Source organism: Dendrobates tinctorius, unplaced genomic scaffold (assembly GCF_039654945.1).
Source record: "Dendrobates tinctorius isolate UK_male_01 unplaced genomic scaffold, ASM3965494v1 ptg000008l, whole genome shotgun sequence".
NCBI lineage: Eukaryota > Metazoa > Chordata > Amphibia > Anura > Dendrobatidae > Dendrobates > Dendrobates tinctorius.
Window position 1 is genome coordinate 26,976,642 of NW_027361676.1, and position 27,422 is coordinate 27,004,063.

A 27,422-nucleotide genomic window follows, 5' to 3' on the forward strand; every position below is an offset into this window, starting at 1 on the left:
AACGCATGGCCATCCGGCGCGATCCGGCGCAAATGCAAGTCAATGGGGGGGAAACCGGATCCGGCATTGCATTTCGCCGGATCCGGTTTCTGTCAAAAGCGCCGGATCGCGCCTGACGGCGAAAACCTGATGTGTGAAAGAGGCCTAAGGAACCTTATTAAACGCTTAGGAAGCCTTTGCCGGTGTTTTTTATTAATTATTCTACTTTACTGAGATAATGACTTGTGTGTTTTCATTGGCTGTAAACCATAATCATCAACATTAGCAAAAATAAACACTTGAAATAGATCACTCTGTTTGTAATGACTCTATATATGAGTTTCACTTTTTGTATTGAGGCACTGAAATAAATTAACTTTTTGATGATATTCTAATTTTGTGAGAAGAACCTGTATATGACATCATCAGGGCTGTTGATGTGTTTTCGCCGTGGAAACACACTAAAAATGTATGTGTTTTTTATCTGTCGAATTTGCTCACATAATGCAAGTCTATGGGGAAATTCCGCACAGAAAATTCTGCGTACTCACAAGAGAAATTGAGATGTTGCGGATTTGAACCATGCACTGCAGGTCAGTTTATGCGCCATTAAAAAGAAGCACAGTGGGCGTGAGATTTCTATAAATCCTATGCACTTTGCTGTAAATGTGAGATGCTGCATTTTTGAAGCAGCAAAAATATGCAGCATCAAAAATTCACCAAAAACTCATAATGTGTCTGAAAGGTAAGAGCGACCGCTGCTGCATCGCTAGTGAGATCTGCCTGTTTGGCAGCTCACTAGCGACCATTTAGCGAAGCACCAGCGATCCTTACCGGGTCGTACCGTGGTCGGGATCGCTGGTGCATCGCTAAATGTAAAGGGGCCTTAAGTCTCCGTCATACTTGTTAACTTAATTTAATTAGCGTTTTGGGGGTGACAGTCTCATTGTAATACAAATAAATTATGCAAATGTAAGAGGGGGCCAGGACGGTAGTCGTAGCCGAGGACACCGGGGCTCTGGTGTCCTGACTTCCTCCCACAGAAAGACCATCAGCTTCTACCGGCTTACCTGTTCAAGATGCTGGTCCACCATCAGGGATTCCACAGCGGTGTTGCACAGCTCCTGCACTCTTAGTTCCAGTGCTCACGGTTGAAATAACAGACAGAGATACCGGTTCTGATGCCAAACTAATGATTTTACTTTCTTCTTCAACGGTCCCGGACACATCAGTTACATTACAGTTCACACAGCCTTCATCCTGCACTTTCCCTTGCTTAGTTCCTATGTCCTCACGCACAGTCTGGAGTGGTAGCGCCCTAGGTGGTACCGCAGCATCACTCCACTGAGACCTCAATACATAGGGGATTCCATTAATCCGCTTCACCTCAGACTTGCAGGCTTCAGCCCTATTTAAGATCTGCCACATGGTGAATCCTCTGCGCCCTGCCCGACTCTTAGACCACTTTTTCCTTTCCATTCCTGCTGCTGTCACAAACTGTAATTTCCACGGGTGCTCCGATCTTATACAGCACCTGTCTAACTGTGCCCGTTCTTTTCAGCTTCTCCACAATGTTGCGCAGCTGCTATGGCGTGCTGGGCTTAGAGCCCCTGTGGACTTGTCGGGCGTTCTTGCCCTTCTGAACTATTCCTATGACCTACACTAACTTAACCCACAGCAGCTCCTCCTACAGTTAACTCTTATATGAACTATCTATCAACTGTCCTAACAAGGCCCACTAGTGTACCCCCATCTAGAGGCCCTTTGCAAAACTACACTTATCTAGTCTATGAATATATACTACAAGTGCCCTCCTCTAATGTTCCCAAACGATGCACTAACTTACCCTAATCTATACAGAAATACAGAGGAATAATACGGCATGCAACACAATATAATACATCATGGTAACACATAATGTGGCAGTACCAATGAACAGGAGGTAATACACCGTAGTGTAGCAGTACCGAAACATCATAAGATCTGTACATTATTTACAATACATATTAACATTAGAACTCCTTAAAGGGAAGGTGGCATTAAAGGGATATTCTTCTTCAATCCCTTACACATGCATTTCCTCTGGATGGCCCAGAGTATCCCCTATTGACACCTGCTATTTCTTTTTACAAATTATACAATTTCAGGTATTTTATTTCTAAATTGAACTGTCTGCAATAATAATTTTACTCGCTCTAAAGAGTTGCTGGCGCAGAAATGACAAGAAGTGAATGTATATTGGTTAAAGCTCTACTTTCCATACAAAGTACATAATCAGCAAATACGTGTTTGAAATCTTATTATTTTGCATAATGAACTCCGAGATTGTTAGCCATGGATTTGCCTTCTGAGAAGTATAATCCTGCAATATGTCAGGGATCTGCATAGTATTTGTCACGAGCTTTCTATTGATGGACTAAGTATATTCATTATATTATATGACAGATTGCTCATTGAGCATTTTAGGGTGCAGATGATGCTACAGCTAATTTATGCTTTGTAAAGCAATATTTTTTGACAAAGTAAAACTAAATAAAAATATGTCACTTTGTTCTTGTTGCTTTTCTCTTGAGACCTTATTGACCCATTGTACAATCTGGGGTTGGGGGAAGAAAGTCTGATTGTAGTGACTCCCTAGAAAAAGTTGTAGTAATGCAAGGAAAGCTTAAGGGTAGTTCACACTAGACGTTTTTTCAGCGTTTTTTTTCTGAAGCAAAACCTGATCTCTTGGCAGGATAGAAGCTGCAGAAAAAACATGTTTTCCTTGTATTTTCTTGCATCTTTGCTGAGTTTTGTGCGTTTTTTGCAGCGGTTTTAGCTGCTAGATTTGGCTCTTGTGCATGCTGATAAAGTTTAGTGTTGAAAAAAAGTCCTATTCCATAGAATCAGGTTTTGGCACAAAAAACACAGCAAAACATGATACCTGCGTTTTTCAGCGTTTTTCCACCAAGCCAATGGGTGAAAAACGCTGAAAGAAGTGTCACACTCCATTATGAATAATAAAACATGCAAAGCACAAAAATACTGATGACAAAGAAACCAAGCTGTGTGCATGAGATTTCTGAAATCCCATAAGCTTTGCTGGTACTGTAAAACGCAGCTGAAAATTGGCATAAAAAAGCGCAGCAAAAAAATCCTGAAAAAACGCCTAGTGTGAACTTAGCCTTAACCTTTTTCCATAGACCATTAGATTTGCAGACAAGTTTTTCTGACACCAGTTTATGTCATGGAGAGAAAAAAGTTGGGGACGGGCACCACTATTAAATTAGTTGCTGCAATATGAAAATACTGGAAATGTGCAGATCAATTAATGGCACTCTAGTTGTCTCTGGTTGTTAGACATGAGGTTGATGATCACTGGCACGGCTATTGATTAGCCGGCTGGCACAACATCATTGTGGCATGATGCTCATGTGACGTCGTGCCAGCACTGACAAATCAAAAGCAGCGCCAGGGATTTCAGAATGTACAAGATTCACTGGCCTCACATCCAGAAGCCAGGAACTACTGACCTGATGAACCAAAGACTTGTCTGTTACTCATATTGTGAATGTCCATCTGAATTTCTATCTTTGTTTTGCAGAGTTTTGCGGAAGAATAGAATCCTCACCATAAGTGACAACACTTTTTCATCGCTCTCCAGACTCGATGAGCTGTAAGTGTGGAAGACCTTAAGTGACTTAGTATATTTTATAGAACAGCAGGGCTAGTCAATGATTGCCAAAACACAAGTTAAAGTGTTAATCCTGAAAGCATCAGTCCTAAAATAGTTGTAGGGTAACACTGCAAAACATGCCAAAAAATAAATATATTGTATTTGCATTTTACTTTTTTTCAAAACAATATATAATTAAGCCATGTGTATACTTATTGTGCACTTTTTATTTTGACAGAGACTTGGCTAATAACAAAATTGAAGCATTTTCCCCATCTTTACTCAAGGATATGAAGGAATTATCCCAACTGTAAGCCGCCTCTGAGGTTTTAGTTACGTCGTTCTAGCTGCAAACATCAAATGTAATCAAAGATATTGAAGTTCTGCAGAAATATATGCAATATACAAGCTGGAGTACTAGAGGAAATCAGAGGGAAATTCCCTTTTAATCACTAATTTATTGGCCTGTATAGTAATAATACATTTATTTTATCAAAGCTTGTGGTTAAAAGGGTCTTCTCAAGTTCATGGTATAGGAGATAACTTTCCAGTGAAGGTCCTGCCAGGACTGCCAGGGCCCCAACTGACCTCCATGGCCCCCACTAATCCTGAAAACTGGCCCAGCTGAATGGAGCGGAGGTCAATCATATCCACTTCCTCTCCATTCATTCATAATGGGAGCACCAGAGATTGCAAAAACTTGAGAACCATAGAGAAGAAAGTGGATAGGCACATTGCGTCCCGTGCAAAATAATCCTTTATTGTGGCATCAAGTCACCAACAGCAGGGAGCAACCATGGAGCAAATACAGACGACGATCGTTTCGCGCTTACATTGCGCTTCAACAGGCAAGTACAATGCACTTTTTATCAAGTAGTAAGCGTATGACATCCATCTGACGTGTGTCACGGAAGTGGTTTGTGGAACCACTAAGCCACGGACCACGGAGACCTGGAGGGGCGTAACTAAGTGAACTCCAGACTGTTCACTAGAGCCTCTGATGGTAAGTTTAGACTTGGCTCCCGATGAACGCCACGTGCCACTCCAGGACAGACCAAAGCTCATGCAGCAGCTAGACCCAGAAGGACAGACTGGATGGAGCAGTAGGAAGAGCTTTTATCAGAGTGCAGCAGACAGAGTTTGTGTCAGAATGCAGCAGACAGGATTTGCACCAGATTGCACAGCAGGCAGGATTTGCACTAGAGTGCAGCAGGCAGGATTTGCACCAGATTGCAGAAAGCAGGATTTGTACTAGAGTGCAGCAGGCAGGTATGCGACCTTACACAACATAGGAAGGTTGCACAGGCACCTCCCCAGTGGGGAGGAAGCAATATATACATAATATCCCACATCCATTGGCTGGGGAGGAAATAGAAAGTGCACATGCTGACCTTTTAAGAGGGCGGGAGTGCATGCGCACATGCTCTAAGGACATGGCTAGAGGACAGGCTGGAAGCATGCAAAGCATAGGGAAGAACTGTCCCCAGCATGGGTGAGTGAAGTGACACGCCAGAGACCATGCCTGTCAGAGCAGAGATCCGGCGTGGTGCTAAGAATGTGTAAGCAATCTGTATGCAATGTGTTTTTAACATCAAGCTTTTACATGCAGTAGTTCTCTGCCATTTAGGATAATTTTCTAAGTAATAAATCAAATAGAATAAATAGGATAGATGTCCTGTAGATATTTAATGTCAGAAGACCCCTACATACATTAAACTAACACCCTTTTTCATGTGGCACTAAAGGGTAGCCTTTTTAAATCTATTAAATAAATAATTTGTTTGATAAAAATGTTGTGTGATCCCCTTTATTTTTATTAACCAGCTGAGGGAAAGCAGACAGTTGGGGGCTGGTGTTATTATTCTGGGAAGGGGACAATATCCACAAAGGTTCCTAGCTTATTAATAACAGCAAACAGCTGTTTGCTTAGCCTTTACTGGTTGCTAAAAAGGAGTGACCCAAAAAGAAAATTGACGTGGGGTCCCCACTAGATTTAATAAATAGCAAAGGCTAAGCAGACAGCTGAAGACTCATATTAATAGGCTGGGGAGGGACCATGGATATTGGCCCCCTACCAGATTAATAACAACAGCCCTCAGCCGCCCCAACAATGGCGCATCCATTAGATGTGCCAATTCTGTCACTTGGTCTTGGCTTTTCCCACTTGCTCTGGTGCATTGGCAAGTAGGGTAATTGTTTTGGAGTTAATGTCAGCTGTTTTATGTCCACTGACATGAAGCCATGAGGTTAGCAATGGAGAGGTGTCTCTCAGACACCCCCATTACTAACCCCATAGTCAAAAGTAGTAAAGACACATACAGAGAAAATACTTTCATTGTACAAATCACTCCCTGACAATTACCATCTTTTATCCATTTATTAACCGAAAAAAGAAAATAAAAAATAAAAATTATCTTCACCTGTGTGCCATAATTCCAAAATATGCAAATAAAGTCTGTGGAGCCTCATTTAAGAGTCTTAAACACAGGACGAGCCAGATCTTCCTCCAGGGAAGGACCCAGCCAAGGGGTGGCTCCTTTCAGAAACCACCATTACCACCATATTAAGTGGCCCTTTAAGTTAATATCCAGCTCTTTATGAGTTTACAGATATGACAAGGGAAATACCAAGGCCAAGTATCCATCCACAGACAGCTGTTTCGGGGTGTTGCCCCTCATCAGTGTGGAGTAGGATTCTGGCTAGGTGGGAGCAATGCCTAGTAGACCAACATCACGAAACAATCACTGACCTCAGGGAGACCAGTCAAAGAAAAAACTGCGGCAGCCTGCAAAGGTGCTCAATCAGTGAAATCCTAGGTGCAATGCTCCCTGGGAAATACAAATATGCAAATAAAGTCCGTGGAGCCTCATTTAAGAGTCTCAAACACGGGACTAGCCAGATCTTCCTCCAGGGAAGGACCCAGCCAAGGGGTAGCTCCTTTCGGAAACCACCATTACCACCATATTAAGTGGCCCTTTAAGTCAATATCCAGCTCTTTATGAGTTTACAGATATGACAAGGGAAATACCAAGGCGAGGTATCCATCCACAGACAGCTGTTTCGGGGTGTTGCCCCTCATCAGTGTGGAGTAGGATTCTGGTTAGGTGGTGTGGTGCCCCTGAGGGTTCAGTCGCCACAGAGGTACTGCACCTCCTCCTGAGTTGTGGTGTCCCACTACCCAGGTAAGGTGGAGACACCTGACCACACTCCAACACCTGCACCCCACACCACAAAGTAGTGTAGCAAAGCACCTTTGGCGGCTCCCTGCTTGGAGTGTAGCATAGCACCCCTTGGTGGCTCCCTGCTTGGAACACGAAACGTGCTGGGAGGTGGGTGGAGCTTAGTTTACCTAAAAGAGCGGGAAGAGTTGAGTGAGTCAGTCAGTCATTCATTCAGTCAGTGAGTGAGGATGTAGAAGGACAGAGAGGGAGACAGAGAAGATCCTCGGGAGAGGGATGGGAGAAGGAAGTGCTGCAGCAGGCCACAGTGATCTGGGTCTGCTGGGACAGGAAAGAGACAGAGAAAGGAAGCTTGATTCTCCATTGGGAAGAAGGATTAGAACGGAACGTAAGGAGAATAGAGGAACTAAAGTACAGGGTTGGAAGAGAGAACCGTTCCCAAGTTCACAATGCAAGGCCGGGGCCCGGTCCCCAAGGTTGTATGGATACTAACGGTCCTGCAGCACACACCGGAGGAATAGAAGTAGTGACCACTTTATTCCCACACAAGACTTGGGGGCACAACAGCAACATAAGAGAGAGCCGGGACTTAGTAGCAAGGAGTCCCCGAAGCAGGCTACAGCTGTCTGCCGTACAAGTAGAGTTCATAGGAACATCTGACAGGAGGAACTCCAGTGTAACTCAGTACTAGGAGTACTTCATTCAAAGGCGCTATAAGAGGAGACGTTCAGGAAAGGCACATACGTTGGCAGAGTGTTGGAAAGAAGTACTTCATCTTGCCTGGAAGTTGGCTGAGCTCCCGAACCGGAGGACACGGCACGGATGCGGGCACCTCTACATGCAACAGACTGTGAGTAAAGCTTTGGAACTACATGCCCTGGTGACCTCCACGTATTCCTGCGCCAACCAGCCCAGCACTGCTACATCCCTTGCGCCTGACACTGCACCATCTACATGTCACTTCACCTACTCTGCCCTGGGACTACAGCCCTGCCTGTGGAGGGCTATAACATCATTGCTGCACCACACGATCTGTCCCAGAGGATCTGTCTGCAGCGTTGGCTTACATCTCTATTGCCAAACACCAAAGGTAGCGTCACGAATCACTTATAAACTTTCATCACCATAAGCACACTGCAACAACCCCTTTTACAATGGGCGCCCAGGGCCACGGGCCGGGTTCCAGCTGCCGTGACATCTCCCATTGAAGCTCATCGGGCCCAGTACCGAGTACCCCACAGCCCTGGGAGGGCGACCCAGTGGGAGCAATGCCTAGTAGACCAACATCACAAAACAATCACTGACCTCAGGGAGACCAGTCAAAGAAAACACTGCGGCAGCCGGCAAAGGCGCTCAATCAGTGAAATCCTAGGTGCAATGCTCCCTGGGAACTACAAATATGCAAATAAAGTCCGTGGAGCCTCATTTAAGAGTCCCAATTTTCTCCATAGGGAAAAAAATTTCCTTCCCTTAAGCTGGGGCAACCATCTACCTATAATATTCTGTTATTCGTAACCTTCTATACTGTTACTCACAAGAAAAGCATCCATTCCTTTCTTAAATTCATTCAGTGAGTTGGCCATCACCACTTCCTCAGGAAGAGAATTCCAGAGCCTCACTGCTCTTACCGTGAAGAACCCTCTTCTATGCTGGTGCAGAAATTGTCTTTCCTCCAAACGAAGAGAATGCCCCCTTGTTCTTGTCACAGTCCTTGGTACAAACAGTTCATTGGAGAGATCTCTGTATTGCCCTCTGATATACTTGTACATATATATTAAGTCTCCCCTAAGTCTTCTCTCTTCTAGACTAAATAGACCTAGTTTTGATAACTTTTCTCGGTATTGTAGTGAACCAACTCCATTTATCATTTTAGTAGCCCGCCTTTGAACCCTTTCCAGTTCAGTAATGTCTTTCTTGAGCACCGGCGTCCAAAATTGCACACAATACTCCAAGTGTGGTCTGACGAGTGATTTGTACAGAGGGAGAATTATGTTTTCATCTCGTGTCCCCAGACCTCTTCTAATGCATCCCATGATCCTATTTGCTTTGATGGCAGCTGCTTGACACTGGGCACTCCAATTTAGCTTCTTATTGACTAAGATGCCTAAGTCTTTTTCCATGTCTGATTTCCCCAGCAGTATCCAATTTAGTAAGTAATTATAGCATCTGTTTCTCCTTCCCATGTGCATAACGTTACACTTATCTGTGTTAAACCTCATTTGCCATTTTTCAGCCCAATTCTCCAATTTACTCAAATCTGTCTGTAGTTGCAAACTGTCCTCCTTTGTGTTAACTACCTTACATAGTTTTGTATCATCTGCAAATACTGATATTTTACAGTGTAAGCCATCCACTAGATCATTAATAAATATATTAAATAGTAGGGGGCCCAATACAGAACCCTGTGGTACCCCACTAGTAACCCTGGCCCAATCTGAGTATGCACCATTAATAACCACTCTTTGTTTTCTATCACTAAGCCAGCTATCTACCCATCTACACACATTTTCCCCTAGCCCAAGCTTTCTCATATTACTTACCAATCTTTTATGTGGGACAGTGTCAAATGCTTTAGAGAAGTTGAGATAAATGACATCCAATGATTCTCCTTGGTCCATTTGAGAGCTTACATCCTCATAGAAGCTGATCAGGTTAGTTTGACAGGAGCGATCCTTCATAAATCCATGTTGATATGGAGTTAAACATTTATTAACATTGAGATATTCCATAATGGTATCCCTTAGAAACCCTTCAAAAATTTTACCCACAACAGATGTTAAGCTTACCAGCCTATAGTTTCCAGGTTCCCTTTTACACCCCTTTTTGAATATTGGTACCACATTTGCTTGCCGCCAATCAAAAGGAACAGACCCTGTTTCTATAGAGTCTTTAAATATAAGGAATAGAGGCCTGTCTATCACATTACTTAACTCCCTTAATACCCGAGGGTGAATGCCATCAGGGCCTGGTGATTTGTCAATTTTAATCTTACTAAGGCGGTTCTGCACTTCTTCCTGGGTTAGGCAGGTAATACTTAATGGGGAGTTTACATTATCACTCTGCATTTCCCCTGGCAAATCCTTTTCCTGTGTGAACACTGTTGAGAAAAAAGTATTTAAAACATTTGCTTTTCCCACATCGCTCTCTATGATTTCACCCTCATTGTTCTTTAAAGGGCCGACACCATCAATTTTAATCTTTTTACTGTTTATATAATTAAAGAATAGTTTGGGGTTTGTTTTACTTTCCTTAGCAATGAGTCTCTCAGGCTAGTTTCACACTTGCTTTTTTTTGCAGCGCGTTTTTCCCGCAAAATAACGCATTGAAAAAACGCATACATAAGCATACAACTGCTGCGTTTTTTTCAAGCATTTTTATGAGCATGCATGAAAAAAACGCAGCGTTTTTATGCGTTTGTATGCGTTTTTAGTGCGTTTTTACCGCGTTTGCGTTTTTTTCCAACATTTTTAGGTGGCCCCTCACACTACCCAAACCATGACTTTACTAACCCTAACCCTAACCCTAACCCTGACCCTAACCCTAACCCTAACCCTGACCCTAACCCTTAACAAAACCATACTTAACCCTAACCCTGACCCTAACCCTAACCCTAACCCTAACCCTGACCCTAACCCTTAACCAAACCATACTTAACCCTAATCCTGACCCTAACCCTGACCCTAACCCTAACCCTAACCCTGACCCTAACCCTTAACAAAACCATACTTAACCCTAATCCTGACCCTAACCCTGACCCTAATCCTTAACAAAACCATACTTAACCCTAACCCTGACCCTAACCCTAACCCTGACCCTAACCCTAACCCTAACCCTGACCCTAACCCTAACCCTAACCCTGACCCTAACCCTTAACAAAACCATACTTAACCCTAATCCTGACCCTAACCCTGACCCTAATCCTTAACAAAACCATACTTAACCCTAACCCTGACCCTAACCCTAACCCTGACCCTAACCCTAACCCTGACCCTAACCCTAACCCTAACCCTGACCCTAACCCTTAACAAAACCATACTTAACCCTAATCCTGACCCTAACCCTGACCCTAATCCTTAACAAAACCATACTTAACCCTAACCCTGACCCTAACCCTAACCCTGACCCCAACCCTAACCCTAACCCTGACCCTAACTCTAACCCAAACCCCTAAATTCCATGGTTAAAAAAAAAAAACGCATATGCAAAAAAACGCATACATGAGCATGCCAGTGCGCACATATGCGCATCCATAGGCTATAATGGCCATTTTTAGCGCAAAACGTGCGCATATGTGCGCATGCGCTTTTTTGCAGGGCCAAAAAATGCAACATGCTGCGTCTGGAAAATACCAACGCACACCCCAAAAAAACGCAGCGCATGAAAATCGCATACATGCGCTAACCAGCGCGCAGGTATGCGCACCCATGTTAAATATAGGGGAAAAAACGCATGCGCAGGTATGCGTTTTTTTCCAGCGCTAAAAAACGCAAATGTGAAACCAGCCTCAGTTTCCACTTTTGCTAAATGTATTTGTTTTTTACACATTTTATTTTTTTCTCTATAACTTTTTAATGCTTCTTCATTGCCTTCTTGTTTTAGCTTCCTAAATGCCTTGTTCTTGTTATTTATTGCCCTTTTTACATCCTTATTTAGCCACATTGGTGTTCTCTTGTTCCTAGCCCTTTTATTTCTGTACGGTATGGCTAGCTCGCAGTGGGTGTGTAAAACTGATTTAAATATTTCCCATTTATTTTCTGTGCTCCTATTTTTGCCTTAGCTAAATACATGTATATTAAACTAAACACGCACTGCACTAATTATATATCTCACTGACATCTTTCTGTGTATTCTACCTATAAATCTATTCTTTCTATTCTATTCTGACGGGTCACACAGTGAATTTACTATACTTGGCTAAATGTCAGGCTTCCTATGAGAGGGGTGCGTAAAAATCGGACGGCACATGCATGGTCCGTGTGCTGTGCAATTTATTTCTGGCACCCATTGACTTGCTTTGGTGAGTCTCGTCCGATATTCGCGGCCACTCGTAGCATGCTGTGATTTTTTTCTCAGTCTGATCCGAGGTAAGAAAAAAATTGCAGATGAACGCATAATCATTGCATAACATTAGTCAGAGTGCAATCCAATTTTTATATCAGATTGCACTCGTCCGATTTAAATACAGATGAGTATGAGCCCTTTAAGAGAGTCTCTGACGGTGAGCTCCTTACAGTTTTCTCTATAGGATAAAAATTCTGCACCACTGTTTTTTTTTAGTTTTCTATTTTATGTTGTTCCTCTGTCATTCCTCCTGAAAATGTCTGAATAAACTAATAACTGGTTGTTAGTATTTTCCTTATCCTTAAAATGAGACCTTCCAATGCACTCATGCATCTATTCTTTCTTCCTACGTCCAGGAATATTTCTGACAACCCCATGCAGAAGATTCAACCAGACCAGTTTGATTATGTACTTACACTGAAATCCTTGTAAGTAGAGAGATTAGAATTTAAAAATGTTACGCTTGTAAATTTACATACTGTGATTACTTTGTGTATGCATGATGTTAGATCTAAAGATTATTATTACTGTGTGGATTTTTTATTTAACCAGTTCACGATCATACCATTTTTCCCCCTTCCTGACCAGGCACATTTTCTAGCCTTATTATACATGAACTTCCAACAGCTCAAATCTTTTCTCTCGCTTGGATATTCAAATGAGCTTTGCCTGTTTTTTTTTTTTCGCAAAACGTAGGACTTCATTTTTATATTTTTATATTTCTTTTTTTTTTTTCCTGTTATTGGAGTGAAAATGTAAAGAACAAAGGAAACACGTGTCTATTTTTTGAAAGAAAAATTAGTACTTTTACAGTCACAAAAGACCGCTAATAACATATTCAAATTGCATTCCCTTTAAAGTAGAAATTATTTCATATATTGAATTTTTTTTCGTTGTTTAATTCATTCACACTATTTTTATCTCCCATAAGATCATTAAAAAACATTGGGGGAGAAACATTTTAAAATATTAATGCTTTCTTTTTATTGATTATTTTCCCTGTAACTTGGGTTGTTATGTTGTTATATTAGCCCCAGTTAAAGGGGAAATTCAGCCTCCTGCCTACGTAGAAGAGCTGACTGTGTCTCCTACGATCTGGTAGCTCTTGCTCTCTACACCCAGTGATCACATATTTACAGCATCTGGAGGAGGAAGCAATACCAGTGCTTTCTAATCTGTGTACACAAGCACAACACTCTGTATACAGAGATTGAGAAGGTTAACATAGTAATAAACCTTGTTTTTCTTCTGAATGTATCTGACAGCCAGTTCTCCGTCCCCACAGCTACACCACATCCTACAAGCTGCTTACACTGTTTAAGGACATTAGTGCAAAATAGTAAAACGTGTACCGCCCACATCATAGATATATCCATAAACCTACAATAGACTTTTGGGCCAAATAGGAAGATAGGGATCGTCAGGGATAGCCATCAAGGATCAGGGGTGCCAATTCTCAGATTATTTAGGGTGCCAACCTCCGCAGGTAGGTGGACCCAAAGGTTAGGGCTACCTAGGGCTTGTCAGGGTGAATATTTTAAATAATTTAGCATATCTAATAAAATATATAATTAAAAAAAAAAATTTCTGGCACTCCATAGAGTAAGATAGTCTAACGTTACTATCTAGGAGACCAATTCCATCAGTGTTTAGGATATGACTGTGCTCTTGCTCACTTTATTTTGAATTGACTCCTTATACTAATGGATATATTTTTTATTTTGTGCTACAGAAGCCTTGAGGGTATTGAAATTCCAAATATTCAGAGAAGAATGTTTATGCCACTGAGAAATCTCACCCACATGTATGTAACATTTTTGCTATCCTCGTGAAACAAAATCTGTCCCCACGGCTATGTTCACGTACATATTTTCCTCATCCCATGAAGGGTAATATATAAAAGGGTTTCACAAATTAAAATGAATGCTCCTTCAGATGTCATGCACTGCTCCATATTCCTCTCTTTCATTTTTATTCAGAAGATTCAGGTCAATGAGTAGTTATTCTTACAAATCTGTATGGAAAATACTGATGGATCTTTGAATAGGGACATAGTATTTTTTGGGCTCTACATCAATTTCTTTTTAGAACTCTCTATGGCCAAAAATAACTTTTTATACAAAAAGGCCACTTAGTCAGAGAGCTAAAAATAAGCTGACCCACAAGGGGGGCTGATTTTGCTTAGAGTGGTCCTTCCATTGTGAAGATCGTCTTGGAGCGGCACCAGTTACCATCTGTGCTATCCTAAAGTAGCTCATAATAGAATTCTATTTATCTCTAAAAACTCTGCGCTATTTATTCCATGTGTCACACAGTGATTTTTTTCTGTTTCACCACCTGACAGTTTAGACGTAGATGTCAAAACTCTGTTATTTATAGGATGTCTTGGTAACAGGTGGTTTCTCCGGGGATCTGCTGATTTTTAAGTAATATGAATGGTTATAGAGTACTCAATGAGGCCCCATGTGAATACTATGATCGGATCCTCAAATTCTTTTTTGTAAAACATCTGCCGCATTATACATTTGGAGCAATTATACTTATTTTAAGGATGACAACACAAAACAAATGATTCCATCTGGATTTGAAAAAAAATCATAGCTTAAAATTCTCACCTGCTGTCTTCAATTTCCAACCTAGTTTTAACTAAAGAAATTGGGAATTGATTACTGTTGGTAAACCTTGTCATTTTTATGTTAATAAAAAAGCAGGTCAGGCCCCCTGGCTCAGTGGGAATTTTAAGATGCCAAATATACAACCCTTGATAAAAACAAAGCATAATGATGGTTGGTTGGTGTCCAATGTTCAGAGCAACATTACATACTGCTGTAACTATATTCATAAACAGAACAGAGCCGGAATAACCAACCAGGTCAGCTTAGATTTTCTGAATTGTTCTTGAATAATAGAACAGTGTCTCTGATTGATAGCTAACAAGCTCAGCTGCCCTATCACATTCTTTTTTTTATACGTGGCCCATTGTATTTTCCTAATATCCAAACTCTTATAATGGAAAAATTGTATTCAGCTCACCCAACTGCACATAAATCTCATTATGTTACTACTAGATGGAGGCCCGATGCTACCGCATCGGGAGGGCAGTAATGTCACGATGGGGGCAGGTTTTGCAGTGTTGAGAATCTCTCCCCCTATGTGCTCACCCACCTATCAACTCTCTCTTTCCCCATGTGCTGACTTCTCCCGTCTGTGCTCTCTTCTTTGACCTGTCTATACCACAGCTCCTGGGCAGGGGAGGAAGCAAAAGACAGTAATGACATTACAGCAGGAAATCGCAGAGGATACATTTTGTGAGGTAAAATATTGTTTAAAAACAGTCATTGAAATATTTTACCTCACAAAATGAATCCTCTGTGATCCACTGCTGTAATGTCAGTATTGTCTTTTGCTTCCTCCCCTGCCCAGGAGATGTAGTATGCTCCATACACGGTCAGATACAATTTTTAAAATGAACTTTCGTTCGTAGGAAAAGCCCTTTAATGTGACCGGCTTCCTCTGCCTGTAGATACATTGTGTATCTGCCGCCAGGATCAGCCGAATGATTCACTGCGCCTGCACGGAATTTGCGCAGACACAGTAAATCAGACCGCCGCCATCTTTGTGCAGACAGATAGCGGCAGTCACATTAAAACTGTGCATGTGCTCCTCCTGTATAAAGATGGTGGCAGGCAGTGAATCATTCAGCTGATCCCGGCGGCGGCGTGTTCGTGATGGTGTTCCGCTGGTGGTACCACGCAAGAGGCTGCATAAGGCGTATACAGTGTGTGTGGTGCGTACGGCATATACAGAATGTGGGTGTGTGATGTGAACACGTTTGACCTGGCTTCTGAGTTTGGGCTCCTTCCGGTGGTTGCTGCTGGTAATGGAGCTGGTCTGGCTGACGGAAGTCAATCACCTGAGCAGGGTGATTGGCTGTCAGGTGTTACAGATTGGAGTGATTTAAGTGAGCAACCTTCCCTCAGCTCTTGCCGGTGATTTGGTTTTCTTCCTGAGTATTTTGGAAGTCTGCTTGCCTCCTGCTTCATCCTGCACCTTTCAGATAAGTTATGTGTCTGCCTGAATCTTTTTGAATTTTCTCCATTATTTGCTTGTCTCTGATTTCTGCCTTGCTGGGGTGAGTCTAGCCTGGTTCCCTGCTGGGACCTGTGCTGGACTCTGTTTCTTTTGACACAGCTTATGTCAGTCTTGCAGTATTTCTAATCCCCTGTTATATCAGTATCTTTTGGTTGCGTCCAGTTACACCAGAGTTCTAATTTAGTGGGGGAGAGGGCGTTTGGCCTCCGTATTTTTGCATTTTAGATGTGTTGGAATTTTTCTTAGGGTTTTTTGTGTGATTGCAGACAGTATCCTTTCCTGTCCTATTCTATCTAGACAGTTTGGGCCCCATCATTTGCTTACTCTATTTTCTGCCTGTTTGTGCCTCATCTTATCTCACCAGCAATATATGTTCAGGGGCTATCTATTCCTTTGGGGTCTACTCTGGGGCAGTTTAGCTTTCCCCTTTCTCTCTTTAGGCTTAGTTAATTCTTTGGCTGTGCTGAGGCATCTAGGGCATTTTAGGTACGTCCCACGGCTAATTCTAGTTGTGTTGTCAGTTTAGGGGTCTGCAATCCGCTAAGTTACCAACCTCTCTGGTTATCTGGTTGCCTCGCCTATTCCCCTGTTATCCTCCTCGGTTACCTAATCATAACTGGTGTGTGTGGTGCGTACAGCGTATACAGTGTGTGTGTGTGGTGCGTACGGCATATACAGTGTGTGTTTGTGTGTGTGGTTCGTACGGCATATACAGTGTGTGAGTGTGTGGTGCGACGGTGTTCCGCTGGTGGTACCACACAAGAGGCTGGTGCCACCAGCAGTTTCCATATTGAGACACCCATCACTTGGGTGTCCCAATATGGTGGTTGGTGAACTTCCACCGCTTGGAATTCTGGAATCTGGAGACATCTGGACAGAACAGGATGTGAAGACATTACAAGGTAATTATATATTAGACTAGATGGAGGACTACTGCTATCGCATCGGGAGGATGCTAATGTCACGATGGGGGCAGGCTTTGCAGCATTGAGAATCTCTCCCCCCCATGTGCTCACCCACCTATCCACGCTCTCTTTCCCCATTTGCTGACTTCTCCTGTCTGTGTTCTCCTCTTTTACCTGAATCCCCATGTGCTATCCCCCTTGTCTGTCTCTCTCCTTCCTGTGCTGTGTTCTCCCCTCATGTGCTGTCCCGTTTGAGCTGTCTCCCCCCTGTACTCTGTCTCTCTCACCCCTGTGTCTGACCGTGTACAGAACATACCACAGCTCCTGGGAAGGGGAGGAAGCAAAAGACAATACTGACATTACAGCAGGAGATCACAGAGGATACATTTTGTGAGGTAAAATATTGTTTAAAAACAGTCATTGAAATATTTTACCTCACAAAATGAATCCTCTGTGATTCCTCTGCTGTAATGTCAGTATTGTCTTTTGCTTCCTCCCCTGCCCAGGAGAGGTGGTATGCTCCGTACACGGTCAGCCACAGACAATTTTTAAAATGAACTTTCGTTCTTGGGAAAACCCCTCTGATGTGACCGGCTTCCTCTGCCTGGAGACACGTTGCGCATCTGCCAAAGGGATCAGCCGAATGATCCACTACGCCTGCTCAGAGTTCGCGTAGGCGCAGTGAGACGGTGTTCCACTGGTGGTACCGTGCAAGAGGCTGCGTGAGTGTGTGAGTGTGAATGAGTGTGTGAGTGTGAGGGTGTATGAGTGTGTGAGTGTATAAGTGCGTGAGTGTGTGTGTGTGTGTGGTGCGTACGGCGTATAGTGTGTGTGTGTGGTGTGACGGTGTTCCGCAGGTAGTACCGCGCAATAGGTTGGTACCAGCAGCAGTTTCCATATTGAGACACCCATCACTTGGGTGTCCCAATATGGCGGTGGGTGAACTAAATCCACTTGGAATTCTGGGATACGGTGACATCTGGACAGAACAGGAAATTAAAACATTACAAGGCAATTATATACGGTAAATAGATTGAAATTTGATCTCGTACAAAGTTTTTTGGCTGTCAGCAAATTATAACCCTGCATGCATTTGATTCATTATCACTGAGGGAACTATTTATGCCTGAAACGCGTAGATGAGTGTTGTCTGTCTGTTTGGATTTTAGAACTTCATATTCACCTCTTGTACTTACACATTTTTTTTTGTCCTTGGCAGATATTTTAAGAAATTCCAATACTGTGGTTTCGCCCCTCATGTGAGAAACTGCAAGCCAAACACAGATGGCATTTCTTCTCTGGAGAATTTGCTTGCCAGCATAGTACAGCGCGTGTTTGTTTGGGTCGTTTCTGTGGCCACCTGCTTTGGGAACATCTTTGTCATTTGCACTCGGCCATATATCAGATCAGAGAACAAGCTACATGCTATGTGCATCATATCTCTTTGTTGTAAGTAGTTACATGATAAATTCACAGGAATCAAGAAATCTTCTTTTACCCCTTGCAATGGAACCATTCAGTGCCTTAAACGAATATTGCATAAATGATCACCTACCAACTGGATATGTGATCAATATTAGAAAGGTGTGGGTCTCACTGATGGGATTGTAAGCCAAAATGACCTGTGTCCCCTGTTTTTCTGTTGTCCCCTGGCTCCCTTTTATGTCTATGGTATTGAACACATCAATATAGCCAAGAGCATCGCTGGGCTCAGCTATCATTGCCATAGACCATAAACTAAGAATGTATATCAAAAGGTGTAATAGTGTCATTAATTGGTTCATATTATTAATTGTTAATATTATATTCCTTATACTGAATTTAAAAGTAAGAATTTAGTTCCCGTAAACAATTCTTTCAATTTTAGAAAAACTTATGAGACATAGAACCTGCAGAAAAATACTCCACTACGGTTAAATTATGCTCAGAAATACTATTACTCAGGTAATACAGTGGCTTGCAAAAGTATTCACTCCCTTGACTTTTTATCTATTTTGTTACATTACAACCTATGTTTTAAATATTTTTGTAGTCCGATTTGTGTGTGATTCATCAGCACTAAATATTGTAAGTTGGTGAAGTGAGAAAAATATAGGAATAAATTAAATTTATGGCATCAAATAACTAAAAATTGGCTGGTGCAACCAATTACCGTCATAAGTCACCTGCTCAGTGAAAGGAAGTCCACCTGTGGGCAATCTAAGCGTCATATGGTCTGTCAGTATATACACACGTTTTCGGAAAGGCCACAGAGGCTGCAGCACCATTAAGTAAGAAGCACCACTGACCAAACACCATGAAGATCAAGAAGATCTCCAAACAAGTTAGGGACAAAGTTGTTGAGAAGTATAAGTCAGGGTTGGGTTATAAAAAAAAATCCCAATCTCTGATGATCCCCCTGATCACCCTCAAATCCATTATTATCAAATAGAAAGAACATGGTACCAGAACAAACCTGCCAAGAGAGGACCTCCCACCAATACTCTCAGCCAGGGCAAGGAGAGAATTAATCAGAGAGGCAGCACAGAGACCAAAGTAACCATGAAAGAGCTGCAGAGTTCCCAAGCAGAGATTGAAGTATCTGTCCACACAATCACAATAAGCCATACACTCCATAGAGGTGAACTTTATGGAAGAGTGGGCAGGAAAAAAAACCTTTACTTACAAAAATTGTAAGGCTCATTTTGAGTTTTCCAAAATACTTATAAGACTCCATAAATGTATGGAGGAAGTTTCTGTGGTCATAAGAGAACAAAATTGAACTTATTGGCCTCCATGGTAAATGCTGTCTGTCGCCAAACCAACACAGCTCATCACCCCAAGAACACCCTCCCCATAGTGAAACATGGTGATGACATCATCATACTGTGAGGATGTTTTTTGGCAGTTGGGACAGGGAAAATGGTTCAAGTCGAGAGGGAGATTTCAACTATTCAGACATTTGTTGGGAATCTCTCTCAGGCAAAACTAACAGGTCAAGGAAATTATTATCATCTCTTGCTGACAACTTTATCTTCCAAAAGGTAGGGGAGAAAACAAGGGGAACTGCTACCTTGGATCTAATCCTTATAAACAGGGAGGAAATGGTTGAGGAGGTAAAAGTGGCTGGGACCCTAGGAGGTAGCGACCATGCTATTTTAGAATTTTTGATAACTAGAGGAGGAAGACCCGTGAAGACTCAGACGTCAAGGTTAGATTTCAGAAAGGCAGATTTTAAGGGATTCAGAAAGAGAATTGGAGGGATCCAATGGCTGGATATCCTTAAGGACAAAAATGTCCAGGAAGGATGGGAAAACTTAAAAAAAAATTCTCAAAGCACAATCATTAACAATTCCGAAAAGAGGGAAGAATAGGAAGCATTTAAGGAAACCAGGATGGATGAACACAGAACTTAAGTACATGCTAAAAAGGAAGAAATAAATGTTTCTAAAATGGAAAGAGGGAGGCATATCTAAAGAAGAATATAATGCTGTCTGCAGAACCTGCAGGGCACGAATCAGATTATATAAAGCTGACAATGAATTGAGGGTTGCAAGAGACGTCAAAAGCAATAATAAAGGATTTTGGGGATATGTCAAAAGTAAAAGAAAAGTCAAAGATGCTATAGGATTTCTACAGGATGAAAATGATGAAATGGTAAGACAGGATGTTGAGAAAGCCGAACTTTTAAATTCCTATTTTGCATCTGTTTTCTCTCTAAAGGAAAACAACATCAACTATTCTTCACTGTCCTATTAAAGTAATAGAAGAATCCAGGATAACTATAAACAGAAAGATAGTGAGGAAACACTTAGCTAACCTAAATGAATTCAAGTCTCCAGGTCCAGATGAATTACACCCCAGAGTACTGAAGGAGATAGCAGAAGAAATTTTTGAACCCCTCTCCATAATCTTTAAAAATTCTTGGAGAACAGGAGAAGTCCCAGAAGACTGGAGAAGAGCAAATGTTCCTATCTTCAAAAAAGGGAAGAAGGTGGGCCCAGGCAACTATAGGCCGGTGAGTCTGACTCTTATATACCAGGAAAGATCTTTGAACAAATTATTAAACAACATGTATGTCAGTACCTGGATAAGAATGAAGTGATTAAACAGAGTCAGCATGGGTTTGTAACTAATAAGTCACGTCAGACTAACTTAATTTCCTTCTATGACAGAATCACTGATTGGGTGGATCAGGGAAATGCTGTAGATATAGTATATCTTGACTTCAGCAAAGCATTTGACAAAGTATCTCACACAATCCTTATTGAAAAAATGACTAAGCATGGAATGGACAAGGCAACTGTTAGGTGGATTCATAACTGGCTTAGTGATCGGACCCAAAGAGTGGTCGTAAATGGCTGCACATCCAGTTGGAAGAATGTCTCAAGTGGGGTACCACAGGGCTCTGTCCTGGGCCCTGTATTGTTCAAAATCTTTATCAATGATTTAGATGAAGGAATTGAGGGTAAACTGATTAAATTTGCTGATGACACAAAGCTAGGAGGGATAGCTAATACTAGAGAAGAGAGAGAGAAGATTCAAAAAGATATAAATAAACTGGAGCAGTGGCCAGCAACTAACAGAATGGTTTTTAACAGGGAAAAATGCAAAGTACTACATCTGGGCAATAAAAATGAAAAAAGCATATACAGCATGGGAGGAATAGGGCTAAGCAACAGCACATGTGAAAAAGACTTGGGTATACTAATAGATCACAGACTGAATATGAGTCAACAGTGTGATGCAGCAGCAGCAAAAAAGGCAAATGCAATTCTAGGATGTATTAACAGAAGCATACAGTCTAGATCACGTGAAGTCAATATTGCCCTCTACTCCTCTTTGGTCAGACCTCATCTGGAATACTGTGTCCAGTTTTGGGCGCCACATTTTAAAAAATACATCAACAAACTGGAGCAAGTTCAGAAAAGAGCAACCAGACTGGTGACCTGTTGTGAGTTCATTTTCCCCTTCATTACTGAGGCCCGAGGAACTCCCTCTTCTGGTAAAGAAAGGTATTGAGCCTGATTGTCAAACACCTGAGGCTGATGATTGTGACTGGCTGAGTGGAGTTACGGACTGGATATAATGCTGCCGACGCCCTTCTGCCCTGCGGGTGATTTCTCTGTGGGATCCTTGGAGACCAGTCTGAATTCCTGCTCCTCCAAAGCTAAGTTTGCTGCTCGGCCTTTTGCTTTTGTCCTTTGACTTTGTTTTTGCTTTGTTTTTCTGGATTTCTGCCATTCCCTGCTGGGGTGTGCTGAATTCATTTAGCTCTGTCTTCTGAAAATACCTGAGTGCTGATTCAGTTTTTGAAGCCTAGCTGCTTCAGGGCCTTTTTCATATCAGCTGGTTGGCTTATGTCTTTGATAGGGTTTTGGCAGATTGCAGACTGCAGCCTTCCTGTCCTTTCCTATCTAGGTAGTTTTGGTTCCCCGTCTTTGCTCAGTCTATCTTTCTGTCTGTTAGTATTTTCATCTTGCTTCACCGTCATTATATGTTGGGGGCTGCCTATTGCTTTGGGGTCTGCTCTGGGGCAGTTTAGATTTCCCCTTTCTTTCTTTAGGCCTATGTATTTCTCCGGCTGTGATCGAGGGGTCTAGGGCATCGTAGGAACCCCCCACGGCTACTGCTAGTTGTGTTAATAGGTTCAGGGGTCTGCAATCTGATAGTTGCCAACTTCTCTGGTTTTCTGGACTTAGCTTGTATTTCTGCTTTTGCCTCCTATGGTGACTCATTCATAACAGAATCACCCGCCATACCGCAGATTCTAGGGTACTCAATAGCAGGAAAGAATTGTAAAAAAAAAAAAAAAAGTGTATACTTTTTCCTCTATATCTCTGAGGCCGTACGGGGAATTTTTTTTCTCTCAATGGAGATAAAGCAATTGTCTGATCGTGTGGAGCAGCTCACTGCGGAAATGCGGGGAATTTCCGCCTACCTTGCTCATTCATATGCTGCTGAACCAAAGATTCCTACACCTGATGTATTTTTTGGGGATCGCTGATGTATTTTTTGGGGATCGGTCTAAATTTTTGAATTTCAAAAATAATTGTAAATTATTTTTTGCCTTGAAGCCTAACTCGTCAGGGTGCTCCGCGCAGCAGGTTAAAATTGTCATCTCTTTGCTGCGTGGCGATCCCCAGGATTGGGCGTTTTCTTTGAAACCAGATGATCCTATTCTGACTAATGTGAACGCATTCTTTCAAGCTTTGGGGTTGTTGTATGACGAACCTAATGCCATTGATCAGGCTGAAAAGACCCTGCTGGCATTGAGCCAGGGTCGTGATTCTGCAGAATTGTACTGTCAAAAATTCCGAAAGTGGGCAGTACTTACTACCTGGAATGATAATGCCTTGGCTGCTCTCTTTCGGAAAGGGTTGTCAGAAGCCGTAAAAGATACTATGGTGGGATTTCCTGTTCCCTCTGGTCTTGACGATTCTGTCATTAGCCATTCAGGTTGATCGGCGTTTGCGCGAACGCAAAGCTGCACGAGAGGTGTTGCCACCTGTTGAACAAATGTCTGAACCTATGCAATGTGATAGAGTTTTTTCCAGAGAGCAGCGTCAGGAGTTCGGAAGGCGTAATAAGTTGTGTTTTTTCTGTGGAGATGCCTCGCATATTATTTCTGTCTGTCCCAAACGAGAGAAACGCTTTGCACACACGTTTTCTGTTGGGGGTGTTCAACCTAAGTTTCTTCTGGCTATTACTCTGATCTGCTCCCTGTCCACATTTTCCGCCAAGGCGTTTGTGGATTCGGGAGCAGCCCTAAACCTAATGGACTTGGATTTTGCTAAACGTTGTGGATTTCCGATGACACCTCTGCAGACGCCTATCCCTTTGAGGGGAATTGATGCTACTCCTTTGGCTAAAATAAACCCCAGTTTTGGACCCAGGTGGTAATACGGGTCGCCCCAGACCATCAAGAAAATTGCAGATTTCTGGTGTTGCATAATCTGCATGATACTGTTGTTCTGGGGTTTCCCTGGTTACAGATTCATAATCCAGTTTTGGATTGGAAATCTGTGTCTGTGGTGAGTTGGGGTTGTCGGTGTGCCTTTAGTGAGGCTCCGGTGTTTTCCACCTCTCCTCAGTCGCATGACGTTCCTGATTATTTGGCGGACTTTTATGATGTATTTAGTGAGAATGAGTCTGCGTCTCTGCCTCCTCATAGGAGTTATGACTGTGCAATTGAACTGAGCCCGGGGTGTAAATTTCCCAAGGGTCGGCTCTTCAATTTATCTGTACCCGAGCATGAGGCTATGCGATCCTATATTAAGGAGGCGTTGGAGAAGGGTCATATTAGACCATCCTCATCACCCTTGGGTGCCGGTTTTTTTTTTGTAGCCAAAAAGGATGGATCATTAAGACCTTGTATTGATTATCGTGCCCTCAACAAAATTACTGTTAAATATCAGTATCCGTTACCCCTGATTTCTGATCTATTCTCCAGAGTTAAAGGTGTTTGCTGGTTTACCAAGCTTGACCTCAGGGGGGCGTATAATCTTATTCGCATTAAGCATGGGGATGAATGGAAGACGGCGTTTAATACTCCGGAGGGACATTTTGAGTACCTGGTGATGCCTTTTGGGCTCACTAATGCCCCTTCTGTCTTCCAGTGCTTCATGAACGATATTTTCCGAGATTTTGTCGATAAATTTTTGATTATCTATCTGGATGATATTTTGATCTTCTCCAAGGATTGGGATTCTCATGTGGAACATATTCGGACTGTGTTCCGGATCTTGAGGGAGAATTCCCTGTATGTCAAGGGATCTAAATGCCTTTTTGGAGTACAGAGGATTTCTTTTTTGGGATTTATTTTGTCCCCGTCAACTATTGAAATGGACCCGGCCAAGGTACAGGCCATTCACGATTGGGTTCAGCCCACTTCTTTGAAGGCCCTCCAGAAGTTTTTGGGTTTTGCTAATTTTTATCGGAAATTTATAGCAAAATTTTCTAGTATTGCCAAGCCATTGACTGATTTGACTAAAAAGGGTGCTGATGTGTTAAATTGGTCTCCGGAGGCTGTTTCTTCCTTTCAGGAGTTGAAGCGAAGATTCACCTCCGCCCCGGTTTTGCGGCAACTTGATGTCTCACTTCCATTCCAGGTAGAGGTGGATGCTTCTGAGATTGGTGCAGGAGCTGTTTTGTCCCAAAAGGATCCTGTAACATCTAAAATGAATCCCTGTGCTTTCTTTTCCCAAAAGTTCTCTCCATCTGAACGTAACTATGATGTGGGGAATAGGGAACTGTTGGCCATGAAATGAGCATTTGAGGAGTGGAGACATTGGTTGGAGGGAGCTAAGCATCAAGTCGTGGTCCTCACTGACCACAAGAATTTGATTTACCTACAGTCGGCTAAGCGCTTGAACCCTAGACAGGCTAGGTGGGCCTTGTTTTTTTACACGTTTTGATTTTGTGGTTTCTTTTCTTCCTGGAACAAAGAATGTCAAGGCAGACGCCCTCTCTAGGAGCTTCCTTGCTGATTCTCCTGTGGTGACCAAGCCTGCTACCATCTTAGGCGAAGGGGTAGTTCTTTCTGCCATCTCGCCCGATTTGAGACGTGCTGTGGAAGAGTTCCAGGAGGACAAACCTGAGCGTTGTCCCAGTGGAAAGTTGTATGTTCCTGACCAGTGGAAGAAGAGAGTGATGTCTGAAGTTCATTGCTCTGCTTTGGCTGGTCATCCAGGTATTTTTGGTACTAGAGATCTGGTGAGTCGTTTTTTTTGGTGGCCCTCCTTGTCACGTGATGTCAGGAATTTTGTGCAGTCCTGTGGGACGTGCTCCCGGTCTAAATCGTGTTCTCGCTCTAGTGGGTTGTTGATGCCTTTGCCTGTCCCCAAGAGGCCATGGACCCATATTTCAATGGATTTCATCTCTGATATGCCTGTCTCTCAGAGGATGACTGTTATTTGGGTGATTTGTGATAGGTTCTCTAAGATGGTTCATCTTGTACCACTCCCTAAGTTGCCGTCTTCCTCTGAGTTGGTGCCCCTGTTTTTACAACAGGTGGTTCGTTTGCACGGGATTCCTGAGAACATTGTATCTGACAGAGGAGTGCAGTTTGTGTCTAGATTTTGGAGAACTTTCTGTTCCAGGCTGGGAATTCAGTTGTCCTTCTCCTCTGCTTTTCACCCTCAGACCAATGGGCAGACAGAGAGAACAAACCAGACCTTGGAGTCATATTTGAGATGTTTTATTTCTGCTGATCAGGATGATTGGGTTTCATTTTTGCCCTTGGCCGAATTTGCTTTGAATAATAGAGCTAGTTCTGCCACTTTGATGTCACCTTTTTTTTGTAACTTTGGGTTTCATCCTCGATTTTCTTCAGGGCAGGTGAAGCCCTCTGCCTGCCCAGGTGTTGACACTGTGGTGGAGAGAATGCACCAGATCTGGGACCAAGTGGTGGATAAGTTATCTCTCTCCCAGGAGAAAGCCCAGTGGTTTTCCAACCGACATAGGACCATTGGTCCCCAGTTTAAGGTTGGTGATATGGTGTGGTTATCATCAAAAAATATTGCTATGAAGGTGGCTTCTCCTAAGTTTAAGCCTAGATTTATTGGACCTTACAAGATTGTGGAGATTATTAATCCGGTCTCTTTTCATTTGGGTCTTCCTGTCACATTTAAAATCCATAATGTGTTCCATAAATCTTTGTTGAAGAGGTTTGTTGAACCTGTTGTTCCGGGTGTGGCATCTCCAGACCCTGTATTGGTTGAAGGTAACATGGAGTATGAGGTAGAGAAAGTACTGGATTCCCGTCTGGCTAGACGGAGACTCCAGTATTTGGTTAAGTGGAAGGGTTATGGTCAGGAGGATAATTCCTGGGTCTCCGCCTCTGATATTCATGCCAAACGATTGGTGTGTGCCTTTCATCGGGCTCACCCTGATCGCCCTGGTGGCATAGTTGAGGGTTCGGTGACCCCTCCTCAAGGGGGAGGTACTGTTGTGAGTTCATTTTCCCCTTCATTACTGAGGCCCGAGGAACTCCCTCTTCTGGTAAAGAAAGGTAGTGAGCCTGATTGTCAAACACCTGAGGCTGATGATTGTGACTGGCTGAGTGGAGTTACGGACTGGATATAATGCTGCCGACGCCCTTCTGCCCTGCGGGTGATTTCTCTGTGGGATCCTTGGAGACCAGTCTGAATTCCTGCTCCTCCAAAGCTAAGTTTGCTGCTCGGCCTTTTGCTTTTGTGCTTTGACTTTGTTTTTGCTTTGTTTTTCTGGATTTCTGCCATTCCCTGCTGGGGTGTGCTGAATTCATTTAGCTCTGTCTTCTGAAAATACCTGAGTGCTGATTCAGTTTTTGAAGCCTAGCTGCTTCAGGGCCTTTTTCATATCAGCTGCATGGCTTATGTCTTTGATAGGGTTTTGGCAGATTGCAGACAGCAGCCTTCCTGTCCTTTCCTATCTAGGTAGTTTTGGTTCCCCATCTTTGCTCAGTCTATCTTTCTGTCTGTGTTAGTATTTTCATCTTGCTTCACCGTCATTATATGTTGGGGGCTGCCTATTGCTTTGGGGTCTGCTCTGGGGCAGTTTAGATTTCCCCTTTCTTTCTTTAGGCCTATG

At 42.7% G+C, this 27,422-nt stretch overlaps 1 protein-coding gene across 2 annotated transcripts in view; it reads left to right on the top strand.

Annotated features, from left to right (window-relative positions):
* The window catches only part of RXFP1 (relaxin family peptide receptor 1), a 548,429-nt gene that overhangs the window by 488,672 nt on the left and 32,335 nt on the right, over window positions 1-27,422 (top strand). For both annotated transcript variants that reach the window (XM_073576626.1, XM_073576616.1), the window contains exons 11-15: window positions 3,563-3,634; window positions 3,873-3,944; window positions 12,231-12,302; window positions 13,607-13,678; window positions 18,091-18,320. In XM_073576626.1, the coding sequence (XP_073432727.1) occupies window positions 3,563-3,634; window positions 3,873-3,944; window positions 12,231-12,302; window positions 13,607-13,678; window positions 18,091-18,320 (518 nt within the window). The remainder of the gene's footprint in view (window positions 1-3,562; window positions 3,635-3,872; window positions 3,945-12,230; window positions 12,303-13,606; window positions 13,679-18,090; window positions 18,321-27,422) is intronic.